The sequence below is a fragment of the Papilio xuthus genome, unplaced genomic scaffold, assembly GCF_000836235.2.
Source record: "Papilio xuthus unplaced genomic scaffold, Pxut_1.1 DF827756.1, whole genome shotgun sequence".
Lineage (NCBI taxonomy): Eukaryota > Metazoa > Arthropoda > Insecta > Lepidoptera > Papilionidae > Papilio > Papilio xuthus.
The window spans coordinates 2,720,907-2,741,755 of record NW_013530893.1 but is presented as its reverse complement, the minus strand read 5'-3'; the positions used below and the strand labels follow the sequence as shown (position 1 = coordinate 2,741,755).

General features: G+C 31.9%; 5 protein-coding genes across 6 annotated transcripts; 2 read left to right on the top strand and 3 right to left on the bottom strand.

The window, feature by feature from the left end:
- Positions 1-11: 11 nt before the first annotated feature.
- On the top strand, positions 12-4,889 carry Mlh1 (DNA mismatch repair ATPase Mlh1). The gene is made up of 11 exons (XM_013310078.1): positions 12-426; positions 633-696; positions 796-995; positions 1,184-1,454; positions 1,688-1,844; positions 1,943-2,026; positions 2,250-2,392; positions 2,653-3,209; positions 3,619-3,755; positions 4,115-4,240; positions 4,574-4,889. The coding sequence occupies exons 1-11, from the start codon at positions 314-316 to the stop codon at positions 4,873-4,875; spliced, it is 2,154 nt and encodes a 717-aa protein (XP_013165532.1). The 5' UTR covers positions 12-313; the 3' UTR covers positions 4,876-4,889.
- Positions 4,890-5,545: 656 nt separating this feature from the next.
- LOC106116301 (uncharacterized) lies at positions 5,546-9,048 on the bottom strand. Its single transcript, XM_013310079.1, has 7 exons — positions 8,673-9,048; positions 8,175-8,360; positions 7,922-8,107; positions 7,358-7,522; positions 6,821-6,997; positions 6,170-6,272; positions 5,546-5,602 (listed from the first exon to the last, which is right to left on the bottom strand). Exons 1-7 carry the CDS (start codon positions 8,912-8,914, stop codon positions 5,573-5,575), a joined length of 1,089 nt encoding a protein of 362 aa, XP_013165533.1. The 5' UTR covers positions 8,915-9,048; the 3' UTR covers positions 5,546-5,572.
- Positions 9,049-9,374: 326 nt separating this feature from the next.
- On the bottom strand, positions 9,375-17,432 carry Mcm6 (minichromosome maintenance 6). The gene is made up of 14 exons (XM_013310292.1): positions 17,048-17,432; positions 16,293-16,716; positions 15,847-16,038; positions 15,278-15,450; positions 14,685-14,808; positions 13,942-14,080; positions 13,331-13,488; positions 12,755-12,907; positions 11,871-12,176; positions 11,256-11,446; positions 10,714-10,829; positions 10,389-10,505; positions 9,640-9,785; positions 9,375-9,526 (listed from the first exon to the last, which is right to left on the bottom strand). Exons 1-14 carry the CDS (start codon positions 17,137-17,139, stop codon positions 9,407-9,409), a joined length of 2,451 nt encoding a protein of 816 aa, XP_013165746.1. The 5' UTR covers positions 17,140-17,432; the 3' UTR covers positions 9,375-9,406.
- Positions 17,433-17,796: 364 nt separating this feature from the next.
- LOC106116352 (uncharacterized) lies at positions 17,797-18,890 on the top strand. Of its 2 annotated transcripts, none has more exons than XM_013310144.1 (4): positions 17,797-18,030; positions 18,137-18,248; positions 18,322-18,408; positions 18,482-18,890. In XM_013310144.1, exons 2-4 carry the CDS (start codon positions 18,138-18,140, stop codon positions 18,875-18,877), a joined length of 594 nt encoding a protein of 197 aa, XP_013165598.1. In that variant the 5' UTR covers positions 17,797-18,030; position 18,137; the 3' UTR covers positions 18,878-18,890. The 2 variants fall into 2 exon arrangements, with proteins under 2 accessions (XP_013165598.1, XP_013165596.1); XM_013310142.1 differs by having other exon boundaries at positions 17,797-18,056.
- LOC106116351 (glycerate kinase) lies at positions 18,875-20,481 on the bottom strand. The gene has a single exon (XM_013310141.1). The coding sequence runs from the start codon at positions 20,332-20,334 to the stop codon at positions 18,898-18,900; it is 1,437 nt and encodes a 478-aa protein (XP_013165595.1). The 5' UTR covers positions 20,335-20,481; the 3' UTR covers positions 18,875-18,897.
- Positions 20,482-20,849: the final 368 nt, after the last annotated feature.

Genomic DNA, 20,849 nt, shown 5'->3' with positions numbered 1-20,849 from the left:
GATTTGAGATCGAAAGAAGTTATCAAAGCGTATAGAATGTCATATAATCAAAACTATTCATTAGATTCCGTGTTAGTTTATAATAATTCATATTAAATTTTAAAGATCCATGTTATCTCTATCAAATTCTGTCAAAATCGTCCAAAGCAAAATCAAGTACCAAAGAGTATGTGACATTTACTCAAAGGCCAAGGCAGGCCAAGTGTGGTAACTCTTTGACTAAGAAAAATGCGGGAAACGTCAAACCTAAAAGGTCTTCAATGTTTACGTTTTCAAAACTTAGAATTTTGTTATAAAATAATATGAATCTATAATGGCAGAACCAGGAATTATTAGAAAATTAGACGAGGATGTTGTGAATCGTATAGCAGCTGGTGAGATTGTTCAAAGACCAGCCAATGCTCTGAAAGAATTAATCGAAAACAGGTAAGTTATTCAAACTTTAAACCTTTTCACTTACTAAAAAACGTTTTTTTATCTTCTTCTTTTAGACATAAATCTTAAATAAATTAATAATTTGATAACAATGCAGTAGACTGCTGTAATCAGATCCCTGGTCCTGCGTAATCCAACATAACCATTTCCATGCAAAGTTTTTGATTATTTAAATTTATTTTATTCTTTATTCACAGTTTAGATGCACATGCCACAAACATAATTATAACCGTTAAAGCAGGGGGCTTAAAGTATTTGCAGGTAAATTCAGATATTGATTTTATTACAACATAATTTGGCATTTCTGTTTGCACACTTATTCACATTAAATCTTTTTAAATTTCTGTTTCTTTGTTTCAGATCCAAGACAATGGTACTGGCATCAGGCATGATAACTTAGACATTGTTTGTGAGAGGTTCACTACATCCAAACTTCAACAATATGAAGACCTACAGGAGATCAGCACTTACGGCTTCCGGGGCGAAGCCTTGGCTAGTATCAGCTATATCTCACACCTCACTATACTTACGAAGACAGCAGCTGATAAGTGTGCTTATAAGTATGATTCAATTCAATTACCTAATCATACTGGCCTAAAAAACCAGTGGGTGATGAGTTTCTCAAAGAATATGATTTATCCTGTGACATCATCTTACATTGCAATTTTCAATCTTCTTGCACACTGGTCTGTTGAGGTGGAGATATATTTGTAATCTATTATTACCTTTAATACAAGTTTATTTCCAGGGCTTCATATGAAAATGGTAAACTGAAAGGTCCAATAAAGCCATGCGCTGGTAACAATGGCACACAAATAACAGTTGAAGACCTCTTTTATAATGTAATAGCTCGTAAGAAATCTCTTAGAAGCGCAACTGAAGAATATTCCCATATAATGGAGGTTGTAGGTGGATATGCCATACATAATAGTCATGTTGGTTTTACACTGAAGAAATTCGGAGAGAATACAGATATCAAAACAGCGATTAAATCAACAGTGGTGGAAAATATTAGGATTGTTAGTAATATTTTATTTTTTAATTAACACAATCAATGCCTCTGATTCGCTCTGCAAGGTAACTTGAAGTGTATGTAAAAATTATGGCATTGAATGTGTTAAACTATTTGCTGCCTTACTAAGATCGTTACTAGAATTTAGTATGAGAAATGTATGGAAATATTTAACCATTACATGAAAAGCTTTTAAATAGTTATTTTAGTATAAAGGATTTTTATGTTGTATAATTTAAGATTCATGGAAATAACATCGCAAGGGAGTTGTTAGAGATTGAATTAAAGGATGAAACATTGAAAATGTCACTGCATGGATTTGTTACTAATGTGAACTATTCACATAAAAGAGGAACCATGTTGTTATTCATAAATCATCGTTTAGTCGATTCACAGAGTAAGTTTTTATTTTTATTCATAATAAACATAATTCTTTTCATAATCTTTTTTTATTAGTGAGTTTTAAATGTATTTTTTTTATAAATTATTTTTTAGGTATACGAAAAGCAGTGGATTCAGTTTACTCAACCTATTTGCCGAAGAATGCACATTCCTATGTCTACCTTAGTATTGAACTGGGTAATTTTAACATAGATAAATTAAAGACACAACTGCATCCCTTATCGTGGGTTTCCGAGACCAAATTCTACATTTAAAATATATTGTTCTATCTGTTTTGTCAAACATAATGACAGAGAGGATGATATGTTTCATACAGAGATTTTTGTCTCAGAAACCAATGATATATTAGTTTAAAAAAATTGTTTTATGTTAATTAAAATTGATTTTTTTTTCTAATTAGATCCAAGAAATGTAGATGTGAATGTTCATCCAACAAAACATGAGGTTCAATTTTTGTATGAAGAGCAGATAATTGAGAAGATTAAATCTTGCATTGAAGCAAAACTGCTCAGTTGTAATTCATCCAGAGTTATGTATACACAGGTAAACATTTTTTTTACCAAGCAAAGACCTATATTTTATGCCAGTATTCTTTGAATTATATTAACTGACCAAATAGACTACTATGTCTTAAAACGTAATAACCCTTGTTCCACTAATGGCACAAGACGGAAGATTTGGTTGGATTTCTATTATATTAACGAGAAATAATGTATCATTCACTGGTGGTTTACTATAATGGCAATAGCACAGCTTAGTGGATAAGGGGTTTGGGCAATTTGTAATATTTCAATTTTACACAGGCTCGTCTACCAGGTGCGACAATGGTCGATGAAATTATTAAAAAAACAACCGACGGAGCAAAAGTTTACGCCAAAAATTTGGTCAGAGTCAGTTCGGATACACAGAAAATTGATAAATTCTTTCAAATATCTTCCAAACCTAATGAAAACTATATAAATACGAAAAATATTGAGGAAGTTATTCCTGAAGAAGAAAATAAAAATGAACCAATCGTACAAATTAATGATGAAACTTCAGATATTCTAGAAAATTCTCTAATAGAAGAACCAAAAGAATTAAAAGGCAAGGAAAAATGGAATTTGCATACTGGAGTTGACCAAGCAAATATAACTTATATTGATCCAAAAGAATCATTTAAAACGAGAACATTTAAATATGAGAGGGTAGAAACGAAACTGACAAGTATTAAACAAATTCGTATGGACGTAGAAAGTAACTGTAATATGAATTTGAGAGAAATCTTAGCGAATTTAATATTTATCGCTTGCATTGATTGTCATCAATCTTTAATACAACATTCTACTAAATTATATTTGTGTAATACGACAAAATTAACGTGAGTATTACGTTTGGATGGATGGATGGATGGATGAATGTTTGTTTGAAGGTATCTCTGGTGCGGCTCAACAGATCTTGATGAAATTAGGCATTGATGTAGAGTGTAGGAAGAACACAGACTACTGTTTTTTTTAATTCATCGCGGACGCAGTTGCAGGCGTCAGCTAGTATTCGATTTTGTTAGACAGGGGTACAAATTTTTCGTTGAAGTACTAATATATAGATTTATTACTGTGAGAGCATCCCTGAATGACCGATTAAAAAATCTGAGTATGCAATTTGAGACTAGTGTTGTGTGTTTTTAAAAATGTGTCAATTAGCAAATTTCGTTAGTTGAAGAAGATAGACATATATGTATTAAATAAGTGTGAAAGAGAACGATATACTGACCGTGAAATGTGTTGCAGGGAGGAACTTTTCTATGAGACATTATTGTACGACTTTCAAAACTTGGGTTTGATCAAGCTATCCAATCCTTTGCCTCTTGAAGAACTGATGATGTTAGGTCTGAAGACTCAGAAAGCAGAATGGAACTCACAGTATGGTAAAAAAGATAATCACTATAAAAAAAAATAAGTTTATATATCTGTCTCTTTTCGTCCGCCTAAATGTTATATTCCATCTCTTTCATGTAACGAAATGTGACAGATTCTTGTATTTAATTAATCTGTTTTTAACTTCCCAATAAATTTAATTCGCTCATAAATACGGTAACTTGTTCTTCATAAATAAAGTCGAAATAAAAACTACCCTAGCTTTTATGTTAGAACAAATTAAATGCTGTTCAGAGATTTTATCAAGTATGGTTTATGTCAAAGTTACAGTAAAAAAATAAATAAAAAAACTCCTCAGTATACCTGTGATTTTTTTTTATTTGTTGGTGTTTATAGTTTTTTTTTTCAGGTGAAATGTGCGAAGTGGCGAAGCAAATGACATCACTTCTAATCAGTAAGAAGGAAATGTTGTTTGAATACTTCTCACTGGAAATGAATGCAGATGGTGAACTATTGGCGTTGCCTTTGTTGCTTGGTATATTATTTTTTATTTAATACTTTTGGATTTATATGTAAAATTGGTTAAAGTATATCAAATTGTTATTTTTTATAGTTTTAAAGTTGGATAGCAAATGCGTTGGTTACCTTTAATCGACGGAGGAGAGGATGCACAGAAAGAAAATATTTTCCCTTCCCATGCATCCTCTCATCCGGAAAGTCCACTTCTACTTCCCATCCTTTCCTTAGAAGAAAAAGGGTGGGAAGAGAAAGAAGAGTAAATTGGGCCCCCGGGAATTTTTTTAAATGATGGACAATAGTTTATGTTTTAGTAAAAAAATTTACTTCTTTGGCAATTAATTTTTTTCAGATGGTCACACTCCATTCATGGGCGCATTACCAACATATCTAGTTCGTTTAGTTTCCGAAGTGAATTGGGATTCAGAGAAGGAATGCTTCGATACTTTCTGTCATCAGACAGCCATCTTTTACTCACAACCAAACCCCGATTCAACAACAGAAACACACAAATCAGAGGAATGGAAACAAGAACATGTCATATTTCCAGCGATAAGAAGAAATTTTCTACCTCCGAATAGATTTGTGACTAACGGTGTGATATTACAGATAGCAAATTTAAGTGATTTGTACAAAGTGTTTGAACGGTGTTGAATATAAGTGTTATTGAATTTGAGTTTTATTTTAAAAAAGGTACATTTTCCAAAAAAAATATTAGAATTTCATGAAAACTTGTCTGTTCCGAGTCAATTGGCAAAAAAAATCGGTTAAAATTCGTTAAATATCCATGAGGCATTGGGCATTTACCGTGGGTTTCTGAGACTAAATTATATTGTAATCTCTTATGTCAAAGATAAGGACAGGGATGATAATATGTTTTTTACAGAGATTTTGGTGTCTGAATCCAACAGTTAGTTCAAATGTAGGAAATCAATTTTATTAATTTATACTTACATGTATTGGCTATAAATAAAAAATTAGAGCCTGAAAGAGAAAATGCTTAAATAGGTGCTTAATTTGTGACAGTTGACACTTCACTTTTGACACAAACTTAACCCTAACAGTAACCATCCAAAATTGAGTTATAGTTACAGTTAAATATGACTTCAATTTGACGATTATTAAAATGGTGCAACGAATTTTTGCGCAACCGTAGATTTAACTGATGTCAAGGCGCGGGTTAAAGTTATAGTTAGTTGATGCAAGTCACCCTAATTATTTTTATATTGTAACTAGCTTAATATTAATAATGTTATTTACAACACAGTAATACAGATTTTTCATATATGTACTTCTCATAAATTAGTACCATAACTTTTTTTTAAATAAGGTAAGGTTTTATTAATTCTTCTTACCAATTGTTATATAAAGAAGGATGATGCTAGAACAAAAAAGATTCTGTTACAGTTGTTTTCAAATATCTTAGCGGCTCTTAATGTCAAGCGAGTCACTGCTCAAAGTTTACCTTGAGCCGCCAAGATATGTGAAAAGAACTATATAACACATCTAGACCACTATAAAGATATTTACAAATGTATTTTGTATGTATATCATAATGCATTAAAAATTCGTTTATAAATGATTTTTTTTAATTCTTATTATATCTTACTTCTTACTAATATTATAAATGCCCATGTGTAGATGGATGAATGGATCGATGTTTGGAAGAAGCTATCTCAAGAACGGCTCAATGGATCTCAATGAAACATGGTATATGTAGAACATAGTCTGGAAGAATAAATAGGCTACCTATAATCCTGGAAATGTGTACAGTTCCTATTGGATTTATATGAATTAACTTTATAACCCACAGGTTTCAACACATTTTATTGAAATTTGGCACAGATATAGAATATAATCTGGAGTAAAAGTACTTTTTACCCTTTTTTTTATTCTGCGCAGACAATGTCAAGGGTAAAGGCTAGTTAAGAAAATTAAAACCACATACATCAATTGTAGGATGAACAACAAGAACAATGTTATCATCTAAATCTTCTTTGAACTTAAGTCTTATTGAATCTGGGTCTTGAGTGGGCTGTTGCGATTTGGTGCTGGAACAAAATGAAATAAATTTATATAATTATGCGAGCGTCGGTGGCTCAGGGGTCAAGTACTTGACTTGCAATCTGCAGGTACTGGATTCGGATCCCGCCATGTACCAATGTGTTTTTCGATTTCCGATTTACATATGTACATTTATCTGAGGTTCTTAGGGTGAAGGAAAACATCGTGATGCAACCAGCACATATCTGAGAAGAAATTCAAAGATATATGTGAAGTCAACCAACCCGCACTTGACCAGCGTGGTTGACTATGGCCTGATCCCCCTTAACTTAGGGTAGGCTCTGAGCCCCTCGGTGGGGATGTATAGTGAGCTGATGAAGATGATTACATAGTACATTAAGTTGAGAGTAAAATAGATATAATTTTAATGTTTTTTTAAAACTTTGTTAGAGTCCTTTTACACTAAGCGACTTAGCTCATATCTGCGGGCTACACTTGTGGAAAAAGATATTTCTCTATTGCAGTTGCAGTAGTGGAAAATAAATAGGTTTAAATGAGAAAAGACTAATAAAATGTTAAGTATTTATATATTTACCTTGTTGTATGTATTTGATAATGATTTTTATGTGTTGATTTGACATCTGACATAGTAGAATCTGTGGTACTGCCAAAATCACTTAATGTCGGATTGAAGATATTTGGCATGTCAATATACATTGGATCTAAAAGTGATTTTAAGGGCAAATTCATTTTCCGACATTTTGTTTTTGGACTGTAACATAAATACAGTAAATTAAAATGTTTTCTGTTAAAAATATGTAAATTCTTACTAATATAACATTAGTTAAAATTATTTTACTTATCATAGGTTTCCGAGACCAAAATTCCCGTTTAGAAAATATTGTAATCTCAGTTTTGTCAAAGACAATGATAGATATAAGAATGTGTTTCATACAGAAATTTTGATCTCAGAAACCGACGGTAAATCATTTTATTTTATCTCATAATTTAAACAAGTTTATGTTAATATTTTTTGTTCATTCGGAATAAAATCAAATAGAATTTGTTTTTAATATAATTAAATTAAAATGTAATATATGTTTTAAATTGCTGAAAAGTTTTTCATTATTACCTTGTCTGACTAATTAGTCGATCTTTAATATGATTAGATTTAAGAGGAGATTTTGTTGTATTAAAGGTAATTGTTGCTGGACTGAAAATATTCGGTACTTCAATATACACTGGATCTAATGGCGATTTTGAAGATAAATTTGTGTTTTGACATTTTCTTTTTATACTGTAATAAAAATAAATATTAGGAATACATACGTCAAACAAGAATATTTAGTCAAATGAAAGAGGTACTGGCATTGCACTTGGTTCTATCAGAAAATATGTAAAACCTACATGGACATGGGAAAATAGAAAACGGTAAAAAAGAAAAAAACACACCACAGCTACATATGGAAAAGACCTTGTGACATATTTTGATATTAACACCATGGCGCTTGTGAGCTATAATAGGATGGACAGATGTTTGTTTGAAGGTATCTCCAGAACATTTGAACAAATCTTGATGAAATCTGGAATATATATATAGAACATAGTCTGGAAGAACACATAGCCTACTCATTAAGTTTTTTTTATTGCGCAAGGATGGATCTATAGGCGACAGCTAGTAATATAAAGTTATTACCTTGTTACATTAAATAGATTCTTATTTGTTTTATTAGATTTGGCAAACAATATTTTAGATTCTTCTGTTGTACTCTCGAACCCACTAACCATTGGATTACAGATTTTAGGTAACTCATTGCTAACAGGTTGTATTATAGGAGCTGATTTTGGTGTTAAAGTTTTTTGCATTAATTTTTTCTTTGAACTGTAAACAACAAACTATGAAAGTTGTACTTATTTTTTGTTTTTAACTGTACTGGAAATAAATTTACCTTATAAGAATACTTGGATTCTTTGTAAGATTTGTTTTGATGCTTGATACACTTGTGTTATTTAAGTTTTTACTCTTTGATATGCTAAGACCATAAACCCTAGGATTGCTTTCTTTGGGTACCTTAATATTGACAGCTTCTGCTGATGATTTAGTTGACTGATTGGTTTTTCTCTTTCTTCTTTCACTGTAACGAGAATACAATATTGTGTATTTCCATTCCAAATAAAACCTCAATTCATCATTGTGATAACAGCTCATTTATATGTCCCTACTGAGAAGCTCGGAGCCTTTTCTTTATCGAATTGTTTGCTGTACAAAAAAAAATAATAATTTAAATGGTATAATAGCGGTCATGGAATGTGACGTTCGTTTACATAATTTCGTCGTTGGATTCAAAAGGAGTTATACAGTGTTATGTACAGAAAATAAAACTTAGGATATAAACATTTACTTAACTTATAAAGATATAAAATTTTATATATTTAGCGTAACTAACCGTACTTTATTTGGAGTGACGAGTTCGTTGTCTTCCATTCCACTTTTACCGTACTTTTCTCTGGTTATTCGACATACCGTATTCGTACCAATCTGCAATGCATCAGAAACTCGCTCGACAACACGAGTGAGGGGCAGTAGTGGCCCACCATTTTGCTGCTCACGTTCAAAATAGTCTCGCAAAAGTACTACGAATTCACGGGCTCGTTTTTCCAAAACTGATTTCTTTGGTCTTCGTGACATGTTTATTTTAAAACCAAAACTGTACCTAGAAGATTACTTTGCTAATGTTTACATTGCAAGTTTTTAAAATTACTTTTTAAGTTAGAATTTTAAATAATTCCTTTATTGTTTCGGTTCAGTTTCGATTATTGATGCTTGTTTTGATAATGTGACAGTGACAGCTGCAAATTGTGAGAAACCAAAGAATTGGAGTAGCCTTGTTTTTATTTAATTTTATGACCTGGTAACATAGACCTTTAGGTCATATCTTATTTGGAAAATGTTCGTTACTTTGGAGGAGTAGCCTTGTATGGAATATTGACCAAAGATTATGTAAGGTAAAATGTCTTCTTTATATCCATCTGGAAGGTTAACGGAAAATAGGCCTTATTGCAGCGATTTGCAAAATGTAAGGGGTTTACTATTTAGAAAAAAAACCACAAGAATTAAAAATCAAATCATCATTCATTATTTTAAAAAGACCAGCTTAATAATTAAAAAATTAAAAATCAATTATGCGTCCACAACGAAGTTAGGGTGAACGACTAATAATGGATCGTCTTCTATCTCTTGTTCTGATGATTTCTGTGTCGCTTTTAGACCAGTGGTTGTTAAAGGTATTATAACTTGATCCTGAAACAAAAAAAAACCTAAGGTAGACACAAACTTATTTCATCACTATTTTAGACAATCCCTTTTCCTTTCTTGAAGAAAAGCTTAACATATGAACGGATAGCTATACTTACATGATACATGAGCCGTTCAATAACTTTTTCAACCAGAACTTTCCTTTCAACCAACTCGTCTTCATTTTCTATCTGTCCTTGTGTCACCAGTTGTTCTAAATACCAGTTGACGACTGCACTCTTTCGCATGCCTGCGCTCTCCTCACCTGCAAGGATAATTATATTACTATCCAGGTACTATAACATGACACCTGCATTACGTGTGCGTTTGTGACACAGTAAAATAATCTAATGAGTTACTTAAATAGTCCATAGTGTATATTTAATCACACTAAATGCTCTTAAGAACTCTCAGTGCTAAATGACTATTAATACTAAATAATACCACGCAAATACTATTATTTGCGCGCGTAGTAAATGATTTTATTAACTACTTCTTCTTTTTCTTTTATTTACTAATGGACCCCATCGTTTAATTTCTATGATTTCGCCAACGTCAAGGTTGAAGGTAATTGAAAACGTAACAAGAATGATTAAAAGAGTAAATAACAAAAAAAAAATATTAACTAAAAATATGGTACGGTAGTTTATTTGTGATGTCCATCGTTTTCTTAATCTTCACTAATATTACTAAGGGAAATTGTAAAAAGATGTAATTAACTCAAAAACTACTGGATCGATTTTAAAATATCTTTTGCCATTAGTAAGCTACATTATCACTGAGTATCATCGGCTATGTTTATTACGAGTTTTTCTTTAATTCCTTGAGAATACGTCGCTGGCAAATTCTTCAAATACATATAACTTACCTCTAGATTCCGCTTCGCTTTCCTCTTTCCTCATAAATACAACAAGCATGACGCTTAGTGATTTGTATTCTTCAAAGGATAGGGTTAATTTCTTCTTTCCAGATGAGTCTCCATTCACTAGAAGGCAATAAAAAACTAATTATTAACCGTGGGCTTCTGAGACCAAAATTTCCGTTTCAAACATAATTGTTATTTCTGCTTTGTCAAAGAAAATGACAGGGTTGACAATTTGCTTTATACAGCGGTAAAATAACAATAATTTGTTTTTCAACTAATAAAATATAAGGTGCCTTAATCTTGGCATTAGAAATAACATAATACTCACCAGTGGTAGCTGTAGATGGGTCTTGGTCAACCTCCATCATTGGTTCAGATTGAGGATCGTCTTCATCTAAATGTATATCAGGTTGCTCCACTCGGATTATTGACTTGTTTAGTAACCTGCAATAGTTTTGCGGTAAATTTGTAGTCTTGGAACTTACGTTACTAATTATTCTGGTACAGAAACTGACTTCATAAATATATACGCGATTGCTTGGAAATTGTAGCCTTAAATTCGTTCAGATTTAAATACGCCTGATGGTGATAGTTAATTCTACCTATAATAATTAGTTACAATCAAAAAAATGCTAAAATGGCGAAAATCAAATAGGCACAAAATACTAAGTCTCATAGCCACTCCATTTATAGAGGCCAGTGGAAACAGAGTATACATATTACGACGGGTTGCTGAGACAAAAATCTTCACTTAAATTGCTATCCCTATTTTGTCAAATATGACATGGATACGTTTTATAAAGATAATTGAGAAACCAAGTTAGTGACATTTATTTGTTTATATATAGCGTGTTCATTTGTAAGACATACCTGTAAGCTTCATGTACATGGTGTTCAGTGACAGCACCGCTGCAGTGCAATTTGGCGACTGCTTCCGCGAGACGTACGAGTGACTCCAGCTGACGTACTGTGATACGCCACGCCCCCGACCCCGCCCCCGAACCGCCCGCGTCACGCCCCCGCAGGGCTGTGTAGTACTCTACTAGTAGCTTGCCTGCTTCCTAGAATGTATAATTAAGAGTTGGTTCTCACTACCTTCACAATCTAAATATTCACAACTTTAGCCCGCGACGTTGTTCGTGCGAAACTAAATATTTAGTATGTAAACTATCGCATTTAAAATATTAGCATGAAATATGAAGCAATTAACATTTTTATGTTCCTACTATAATAGCTGTCGCCCGCGACTCCGTCCGTGCGCATTTAAAACAAAACCTGAATTATCTTATGTGTTCTTCCAGGCTTTGTTCTACATCTATGTCATTCAGCGAGATTCATGTAACCTTCCAACAAATATCCATTCATAATCCAACAATTCGCATTCATAATCCAGGGTTAACTCCGAGCCCCTCAGTGGGGAAGTATAGTGAGCTGATGATAATGATAATATTAGTAAGATTGATTGATAAAATGGTCAATACTCACTTCAGTGATAAAAGGCTTGAAGGATCTCGCAAACGCAATATATCTTAATAGATCTTCTCTTGAATACACACAATCATAAGTTTCCTCCTTATTACAGTGTAAATCGACAATTTTTCTTGCAATCGCATAATCAACCATTTCGCTACTCTCATCTATGAGTATGAAGAATAGATCAAAACGTGACATAATAGGAGCACTTAGCGCTACATTTTGTTGTAAGGACTTCGCTCTGTCATATCTACCACCTACAGGATTTGCGGCTGCTAATATTGATGTCCTAGCATTCAAAGTTGCTCTTACACCTGCCTGAAATGATAAATATTGTTATTCAGTAAGTATATTTTATACTAACTGTCGCCCGCGACTTCGTCCGCGCGGGATTAAAGAAAAAGGCTCCTAAAGGGTTTTCCCGGCAGTTATTCAAATTTTTTTCACCTTTTAAACCCTCAATAGACCTCCACGAACATTTCAAGACCAAGATAAGATAAATCTGTTAAGCCGTTTTCGAGTTTCAGCGACACTAACGAACAGCAATTTATTTATACATATAGATAATCCGACCGCTTGGTTTCGGAGACCAAAATTTCTATATAAAACATATCGTCATCCATGTCATTATCTTTGATAACAATATATTTTGGATGGACATATGAGTTTCAGAAACCCATGTAAGCCGGAGGCCTAATTTTAGTTATCTTGCCCTTCCCTTTTTTGTAAGGATAAGGTGTGAAGACGAAGTGGATTTGACTGAGGATTGAAAGCCGAAATATTCTCTTTCTATGCCTCCCCGTTCTCCGTCGATTAACGGCAATACATGGAATTGCGAATGTCTATGGGCAGGGGTCGCTTTGCTATTTCATATTTTATAAAAAAGTTGCACCAACCTTAGCAATAGATATGGTCTGCTGCTCCATAGCCTCGTGTATGGCGACCTGGTCTCCGGGATCCATCTTGTCAAACTCATCAATGCAGCAAACACCATTGTCAGCCAACATCAATGCTCCAGCTTCGATCACGAAGTCAAATGACTCCTCATCCTGTGTCAAGAAGGGTAAAGGGTAAATACAATCGAAGTTGAATAAGCAAAAGGGATCGGATATTATTCTCGCTTTTATAAGTTTCTCGCTTATGGAGGCCAGACATGACCAGACTCACTTAAAGAAGTTTCTAGCTTATCCAGATTCGACTGTTTTATGAATATAATAGTGAAATTGTGGACTATAAAAAATGGCAGAAATTATTAATGGTTTGTTTTTAAAAATTGGAGACAAATTCAAATATACTATAGAAAGTTTTACAATATTATTTTTAATTATTAGCCTATGTGTTCTTCCAGACTATGTTCTACATCTATTCAAAATTTCAGCGTGATCCATACAGCCGTTCTGGAGATACTTTCAAACAAACATCCATCCATCCAAACATTCGCATTTATTATATAATATTAGTAAGATACTCACTCTGACGACGGCTGCAGTGAGACCAGCGGCTGATGATGCTTTGCCACTGGTATAGACTGCACGCGGTGTCATCTCACTGACTTGCTTCAATAACTGAGACTTAGCAGTACTCGGATCTCCTACAATGCATACGTTGATGTCACCGCGAAGTGTGGTACCTGGAAATATTGTGCGTTTACACTGATGAAACATGTTTAAAACTAATTTTGGTCTCCGAAGATCTTTGAAAAATTGATATTTTTTTAGTTTCCGGCAGTCAAATATGGGCATTATAAATATTGGGGTATTTCTTAATATTACAAATCGTTTTTTCTTATATAAAATCATGCATTCCTATATAAACATCTTACTAATATTATAAATGCGAAAATTTAGATGGATGTATGTTTATTTGAAGGTTGAATCTAGAAAGGCTGAACGGATCTTGATGAAGTTTGGCATACTTATAGAACATATATAGAGATCTATGTTATGCTGCGACCAATAGTTTTTTTTAATTCCGCCCAGATGGAGTCGCGGCCGACAGCTAGTCAATCATATCAATAAGACAAATTACTTTTTACACAGTTAACTAGATGGCGCTGTTAAACAAATTCAAAACATTGACCTACCTTCAATAGTAGTTTTAGCAACACCTCCAAATAACATGAGTAATATTCCTCGTTTTACTTCATTGTTCCCATGAATGCTTGGAAATAAGCTGGTTATTAGATTGTTATACAGATTCCTATCTTTTGTCATCTCGTACACCTAGATAGAAAACATATTGAAAAAAAGAACACTTAAACCAGTGGTTCCCAAACTTATTTTGTCTACTGCCCACTTTGAGAATAAATATTTTTTTAGCGCCCCCATATTTCCACATATTTAAAAACCACTATAACTTCAAATTAAATTAATTAATTATTGTAACCTATATATGTATATTAATGGAGAATTGTAAAGGATACTTTTACTATAACCCGCAACTTGAGACCCGCATCGCCCACAAGGGGGCGTTATCGCCCACTTTAAGAAAGACTGACTTAAACGGAAACATTCGGGTATGTCTACAGAACATAGTTGACGGTTACACTAATAAAAAAAATAAAAGATTTAAACGGTAAAGTAAATAAACACACTAAATAGGCTAACAAAAATAATTTAAATTGTCACGATACTTATAATATTACCTATTTAAATACTACATATTCACTTAATTTACCATGGGTTTCTGAGACATGAATCCCCATGTCAAACATATCATTATGTCTGTTTTGTACATTTTTCATACAGAGATTTTAATCTCAGAAACCAACAGTAAATCACACAATTTTAGAAACATTTCATTTACTATTGATTTGAAACAATATACCTGGTTCCACTCCTTATCTGTCATGTGTTTCCTCATGTCGTCAGTTGTAAGGTCGTCAGCAGTTATCTCCGCTGTACCAAAGCGACGCGACATCGCCTGTACACTGCACGCGAGGAATGCTGTCCTGAAAACAATTTATATACTACACTAGCTGTCGCCCGCGATACCGTCCGCGTCGAATGGAAAAAAACTTCATTATTTCCCAGAAATTATTGGAATTTTTCTCAACTTCTAAACCTTCCCTAGACCTCCACTAACATTTTAAGATTAAGATAAGATGAATCCGTTCAGCCGTTCTCGAGTTTTAGCGACACTAACGAACAGCAATTGATTATATTTATAGCCCACTTTATCACAACATACCTTCCCAAGAAAGAAAGAATTCTTCAAACCGGTTTAGTAGTTTCGAGTTCTATTTAATGAAAACAAACAAACAATCAGTTTATAATAGTAGTATAAATTTGTAAGATATCTCGGTAAATTGTTCCTGAACGTTACAAAGAAACCGCCTGGAGTCATGACCCCATGCTTGCGGTTGGATTAGGTAAGATTTAGTAAAGCCATTAGACTATGTATAAATGACCTCAACTCACTTGTAGTGCAGTTCACGTACACCCAATGCTTTCAATCCCTTGATACCTTCCATTTGACCTTCATTCCCCTGCCTAGTCCTTGTTGTCAGCTCCGCTTTTGCACCAGGTAATGAAAGGGAGCCAACATCAGGTACTACTATAAGTGTACCTGTGAAATCGTATCTGTCACCTGCCTGTAATGTGAAAGAAATTTATAGCGAGGTCAAAGGACTGCATTATTTGTCTTTCTTATAGAGGTTTTTCTCTAACCAGAATTTTCTTATAGATGGATGGATTTCTTATGGAAGTTGACCATCAAGCCAGATAATAACTCTCTCTCTCTCTCACTTATAGAAGTTTCTCACTTATCTCGGTTCAACTATATATTTAAAGATTACATTTTTATATTATAATCTTAACTCACTATGAATTTTTTAATATATGTTAAGTGGCCCTTAAATGTATTTAATAAATACTTATTTATACCAAACTTAGTCAAACGGTGGGTATACTATGTTACTCTACAATTATAAGAGCATAAAGTTAATATTCAAAATCATCACGGAGATGTATTCAAAGGTGGTAAATACCTGTACGGATTCCACAGCTTCTGCTCTTAGTATGACTTCAAGAGAGCGAGGTATACAGCCACGAGGTAACTCTGCTTGTGTCTCTTGAATTCTTATCTTTTGGAAGTCAACAAATACTGATTTGTCAGCATCTAGCATGAACCGTCTTCGATTCGCGCAGACTGGATTCCGACAAATTGCTGGTAATGTATACTGTAAATAAAATTAAACAGATTAAATAATGTAATACATAATAATTTCTTTAAGTAAAAGGCAATTGGAAAAATTAAATTTAGTTAAGTTATTTTTTTATTATATTTCATACTAATCCGATGTTCATGTTCCATTCATACCTATGTAAGCAAGAGTCCAAGGGACTGAATAATTTTTCTCGCTTATAGAGGTTGTAATAATATCTCACAATAGAATAAACAGATTTTTAAAGGTTTCTAAACATATAAACATACCTTAAATTGCTGTTCAACATTTTTAACAACAGTCTGACAATCTAAACAGACAAATGTACCCAAAACTAACTCCGGATGTACGGGATGAGTTCTCACAATTTGTCCTGAAATTCTTATCAATGTTCCAATCTTAGCCGTTGTTAATTCTCGTACTTTATGCCTTGTTGGCACATCTACAAAAGACACATAGCATTCTTTGCCTACAATTTCCTTTTTAACATTACTATCAGTTATACTTAACACATAGTTTAATATAGCTTGGTTGAGAAACGGATATATTCGGTAATATTCTTCAATAATCGTTGTAGCCAGATTCTGATTGTATCTTTCAACATCATCAAAACTAACTTCTAAAGTACTGGCTTCAGGCTTTATTAATTCTTTTGCCGGTTTCTCATATTTAATTTCATTGTCTTCTTTGAACCTTAAATCATTAAACATAGTTATAGTACACTTTTTAATATAATTTACATAAAATTCTTGTTTTTGAAAAACTTAACAATTTGTATAGTTTGCAATATAAGTTAAACTAGTCCTTCACAATATTACATTAATTACTAATAAATGTACTAGTATATTATGTGACACATACTGAAAGTCTCCTAGGAATTATAGACATCTCCTAATGTAAGAATTGCCCTTAATTTGAAAAAATATTTTAATTTTCCATGAATAAAATGTCACAGTACTTTGTAAAATATTTCTTTAGTTGAGTTTATGTTATAAATATTATAAATTCGGTAAAAAGAACTCACTCTTCTAGAAAATCTTGGAACAGCTTTTGACAACGCACGCCTACATCATCTTTTACTTGCTTTTGGGTAGAATAAGTATCAGCTACATCCATGTTTAAAAGTATTAAAAATTGTTTAAGTTATTATTATTTTCAAATAAAAAGCTTTTAACTGTTTAACAAACTGTTGACAGGTTAAGTCCCTATTTTTTACTTTAGCTTACACATGTGGGGGTTTCCAGATAAATCACTTATGTCACAGCTTTCTTTTCGTATTCTTAATTAAAACTTATTTATTTAGATAAAAGTGGTTTCTTGGAATGAGAACTTAGTTTTTTATTTTAAAATTTCAACTTTTAATAAAGTTGTTGACTGGGTTTGTTTGACAAGCTTCAATTAATTTTGGCGCGAATTCAAGTGTTCCTTTATTTTAAGCTTTGGATACAACATTTTTAGACAAAAATTATTTTCTAATAATCGTATTTCGTTGTAATTATACAAATTCAATTCCTAAAATATATTTTTTATTTACTTATGTTCTATTTCTCTGTACATTATTTAATAATATTTTCAATGTAACAAAGTGATAAAATTATATTCTAACAAGGATAACTAACCCGCTGTTATATAATATCCCGTTTATTTTTAAGTTTTTTAATTTAATGTTAAGCCTAAGATACATGTTTAGCACCATATAGAAAACCACCACTTAAAATTTTTGAACTTTAACGTAACTGTCAATTTCACATCAAAAATTGGATTAAAGTCATTTTGACATCTGTCCCTGCCCCTGTCCATAACACAAAGCAATATAAAGTTTACCAAATAAATATTTACACAAGTTAATACATATTGCATTTGTTAATGATATTGCCCGAATATTTTGGCAATTGCCTTAACTGTACTTCACTCAATTGATTACAAAAGAAGATGACTGAAAAACGAATAGGATTTTTATACAAAGTAGCAACTAGATTAGCAACTGTACCACAAGAGAATTCGCAAGTACAACATCTTAGAAGTTTTTACTTGTAAGAATCCTTATCATAAGACTTTCTTTTAATTCCTATATTTTACATATTAATTAAAATATAAATTATTATTCTTTTAGGATGAGATGTAAGGAAATAACACAAGGTTATGGATTACCACAGCAACAATTCTCAGTCAAAAGCCGTTGTCCGCATTGTTGTTTAGAATGGACAAAAAATACTGTTTCAAAAGTATGACACTTCTGTTATTTCATAAGTATACATATTTCATATGGTTCCTATCACCATTATTACTTATTTTCAGGTCAAATCATTACAACTCACCAAAAGACAGAGAAAAAGAATCAAGAAAAATAAAACAAAAAAAGATTTATTACATAGCAATAAGCTTGTAAGTATAATGAGAAAACATATATTTTGATAACTTATTTTTATCATTATTTACTCTGCTTGTCTTTTTTTAGGAACAAATCTGTTCTTTTTGCAAACACAACACTACTAGGACTGTTTTAAAACCAAAATCGAAAGATAAAGAACTAAAAAAGGTTGAATTAAGAAATACATATACGAAAAACATAAAATCGAAAAATGTTATAGAAAATAAAGAGGACCTAAAGGCGACTGAGAAGAACCAAATACTAAATGCATATATCACATCCAAGGATGTATTTTCATTGAGCAACAAAAATAATACACTATCAAACACTATTAAGGATAAACCTAAAATAATAAAAAACAACAAAAGGAAGAAAGATAAATTTGCTGGTTTATGTAAACAAGCAGTATTGGCATCTGCTAAATTAAAAGTTGAAAAGGAAAAGCCGAGTAACATTTCTTTATTTCTCAAACCATGTTTATAGAAAAATATTTCTAATAATTATTATTGTCTTTTAATGCATATTAAATGAATATCCATCACATTAGTGTTTGTATGACCTGTTATTACATGAAGGGAACCATTTTTAAACTTCTTATAAAAGTTATATGAGTCATTATTATTCAAATATGAATTAACATCTAGTTGTTCATTTTTACAATCTGATATCAAATCAAGATAGCCAATACCTCCAGCTGCATCTGTAGGTCCATCAATACCATCAGTTCCTGCACTTAGAAAGTAAATATTATAATTGTTTAGTTCATCTTTTATATCATTCAAATAATAAGAGTATTCTAAAGCTAATTGTTGATTTCTTCCACCTAACCCTGTTCCTTTTACTTCTACAGTAATTTCACCACCAAATATCAAACAGATATCCTTCTCTTTTATACTTTCAAGAGAATCTATGAAATGTGAATTAAGTCCTGGTATACTTAAGTTGTCTATGATGTCTCTTAATGTTGCTGCATTAATTTTGTTACTTAAAAAGTCACAAAATACTTTTGTTAAATTTGCATATTCGAGTGCAATTTCTTTGACATTACCAGTTACAATATTTGATAATTGAATAGGAAAATAACTAAGTGCTTTAGCTTTATTAGCAGCTGCTTCTGTGGTCAATTTATTTGAACCAATGATAAAGTTATTAACTATTTCTTTTGGAAAATGTTGTTGATTATTCTTATCTAGCACTGTAATTATAGATTGTGGGAGATTATCATATAAATTGTATTTCTTAATAATATTTAAAGCATCTTCTGGATTATCTGTATTCTCTGTTGTAGGACCACTAGCAATTAAGTCTAATGGATCTCCAACTATATCTGATAGTATTAGTGCAACAGTTTTGTTTGCTTTACTTTTTAAAGCTAATTGTCCTCCTTTTAGAGCAGATATTCTTTTTCTAACAGTATTTAACTCTTTTATATCTGCACCTGAATGTGCTAATTGTTTAATTAATGTAGTTTTTTCACTTAGCTTTATTGGTTCTATTGGCAAAGGTAGTAAAGCCGAGCCACCTCCTGATATTAAGACCAAAAGGAAACCATCTTTTCCTAGATTTGTTATAAGATGGTAAATTTTTTTAGCTGTAATCATAGCTTCTTTATCTGGTAAATTATCTTTGGCACCCTCATAATAAGATATATTTGTTTCAATTAAATTCTTATTTAAGCTTCCTTTGGGTATACTAATTATTCCTTCTGTGATTTTGCTTCCTATTAATTTCTCAACTTCAATAGCCATATTTTGTGCAGCTTTTCCAGTTCCGATTACGTAAACTTTTTTGTTTTTTAAGTCATAATTTTCTTCGCAAACTTTTAGATTTTGTGTTATAGGACTGTAATTTAAACATTTTTTTATGATATTCTCAGGCAAGACTGCCGTTACACCGCTTTTAAAAATTTGTATCAAATCATTCACAATTGTCTTTGCCATAATTATTTAAAGTAATAATTATTTTTCGATTGTATACTGTGCTGTAACGTCGAACTCTCGTATTAGATTTATCACATGCGTATATGATAATTTGATAATGAAAATTATATTGACGTTAAGGTTATATAACAATTATAAACATTTCATTTTAAGTTTTAATCTGCATAAATTCTTCCAAAGTAATTACATAAATAAATTATATTAAAAGTTATTATATATCATAGAAATCAAATACATTTTGAATTGTGCGCAACAAGTGTGTAACAATTTTCCAATTTCGAAATATCCATGTTGCCGCTAGACAAAATTACCTGCCTGCTTAGTTGTCATTAATATTTCTTTCATTTTTTTTGTTTACAAATTTACAAACTTGTTGTTACTTATTATTTATATTTTATTTATCATGTTATCCTGTCTCAAATATTGAAAAACCGAATACTATACAAGACCTAATTTTTTTTTACCTTTCATTAAAATAGAATCTTAAAAAGAAACGTAATGACATGTTTCAACTT

Coding starts and splice junctions, on each gene's coding strand:
- Mlh1 (XM_013310078.1), top strand. CDS start 314: ATGGCAGAACCAGGAATTATTAGAAAATTAGACGAGGATGTTGTGAAT. Junction 427..632: donor AAAGAATTAATCGAAAACAG/GTAAGTTATTCA, acceptor CTTTATTCACAG/TTTAGATGCACATGCCACAA. Junction 3,756..4,114: donor AGAATGGAACTCACAGTATG/GTAAAAAAGATA, acceptor TTTTTTTTTCAG/GTGAAATGTGCGAAGTGGCG.
- LOC106116352 (XM_013310142.1), top strand. CDS start 17,956: ATGACTGAAAAACGAATAGGATTTTTATACAAAGTAGCAACTAGATTA. Junction 18,249..18,321: donor CAAAAAATACTGTTTCAAAA/GTATGACACTTC, acceptor ACTTATTTTCAG/GTCAAATCATTACAACTCAC. Junction 18,409..18,481: donor TATTACATAGCAATAAGCTT/GTAAGTATAATG, acceptor GTCTTTTTTTAG/GAACAAATCTGTTCTTTTTG.
- Mcm6 (XM_013310292.1), bottom strand. CDS start 17,139: ATGGATGTAGCTGATACTTATTCTACCCAAAAGCAAGTAAAAGATGAT. Junction 14,809..15,277: donor GTACGTGAACTGCACTACAA/GTGAGTTGAGGT, acceptor AATTGTTTTCAG/GACAGCATTCCTCGCGTGCA. Junction 10,830..11,255: donor CATGTACATGAAGCTTACAG/GTATGTCTTACA, acceptor AAACTATTGCAG/GTTACTAAACAAGTCAATAA.
- LOC106116301 (XM_013310079.1), bottom strand. CDS start 8,914: ATGTCACGAAGACCAAAGAAATCAGTTTTGGAAAAACGAGCCCGTGAA. Junction 8,361..8,672: donor GTCACTCCAAATAAAGTACG/GTTAGTTACGCT, acceptor TTCTCGTTACAG/TGAAAGAAGAAAGAGAAAAA. Junction 7,523..7,921: donor AATCTATTTAATGTAACAAG/GTAATAACTTTA, acceptor TTTTTATTACAG/TATAAAAAGAAAATGTCAAA.
- LOC106116351 (XM_013310141.1), bottom strand. CDS start 20,334: ATGGCAAAGACAATTGTGAATGATTTGATACAAATTTTTAAAAGCGGT.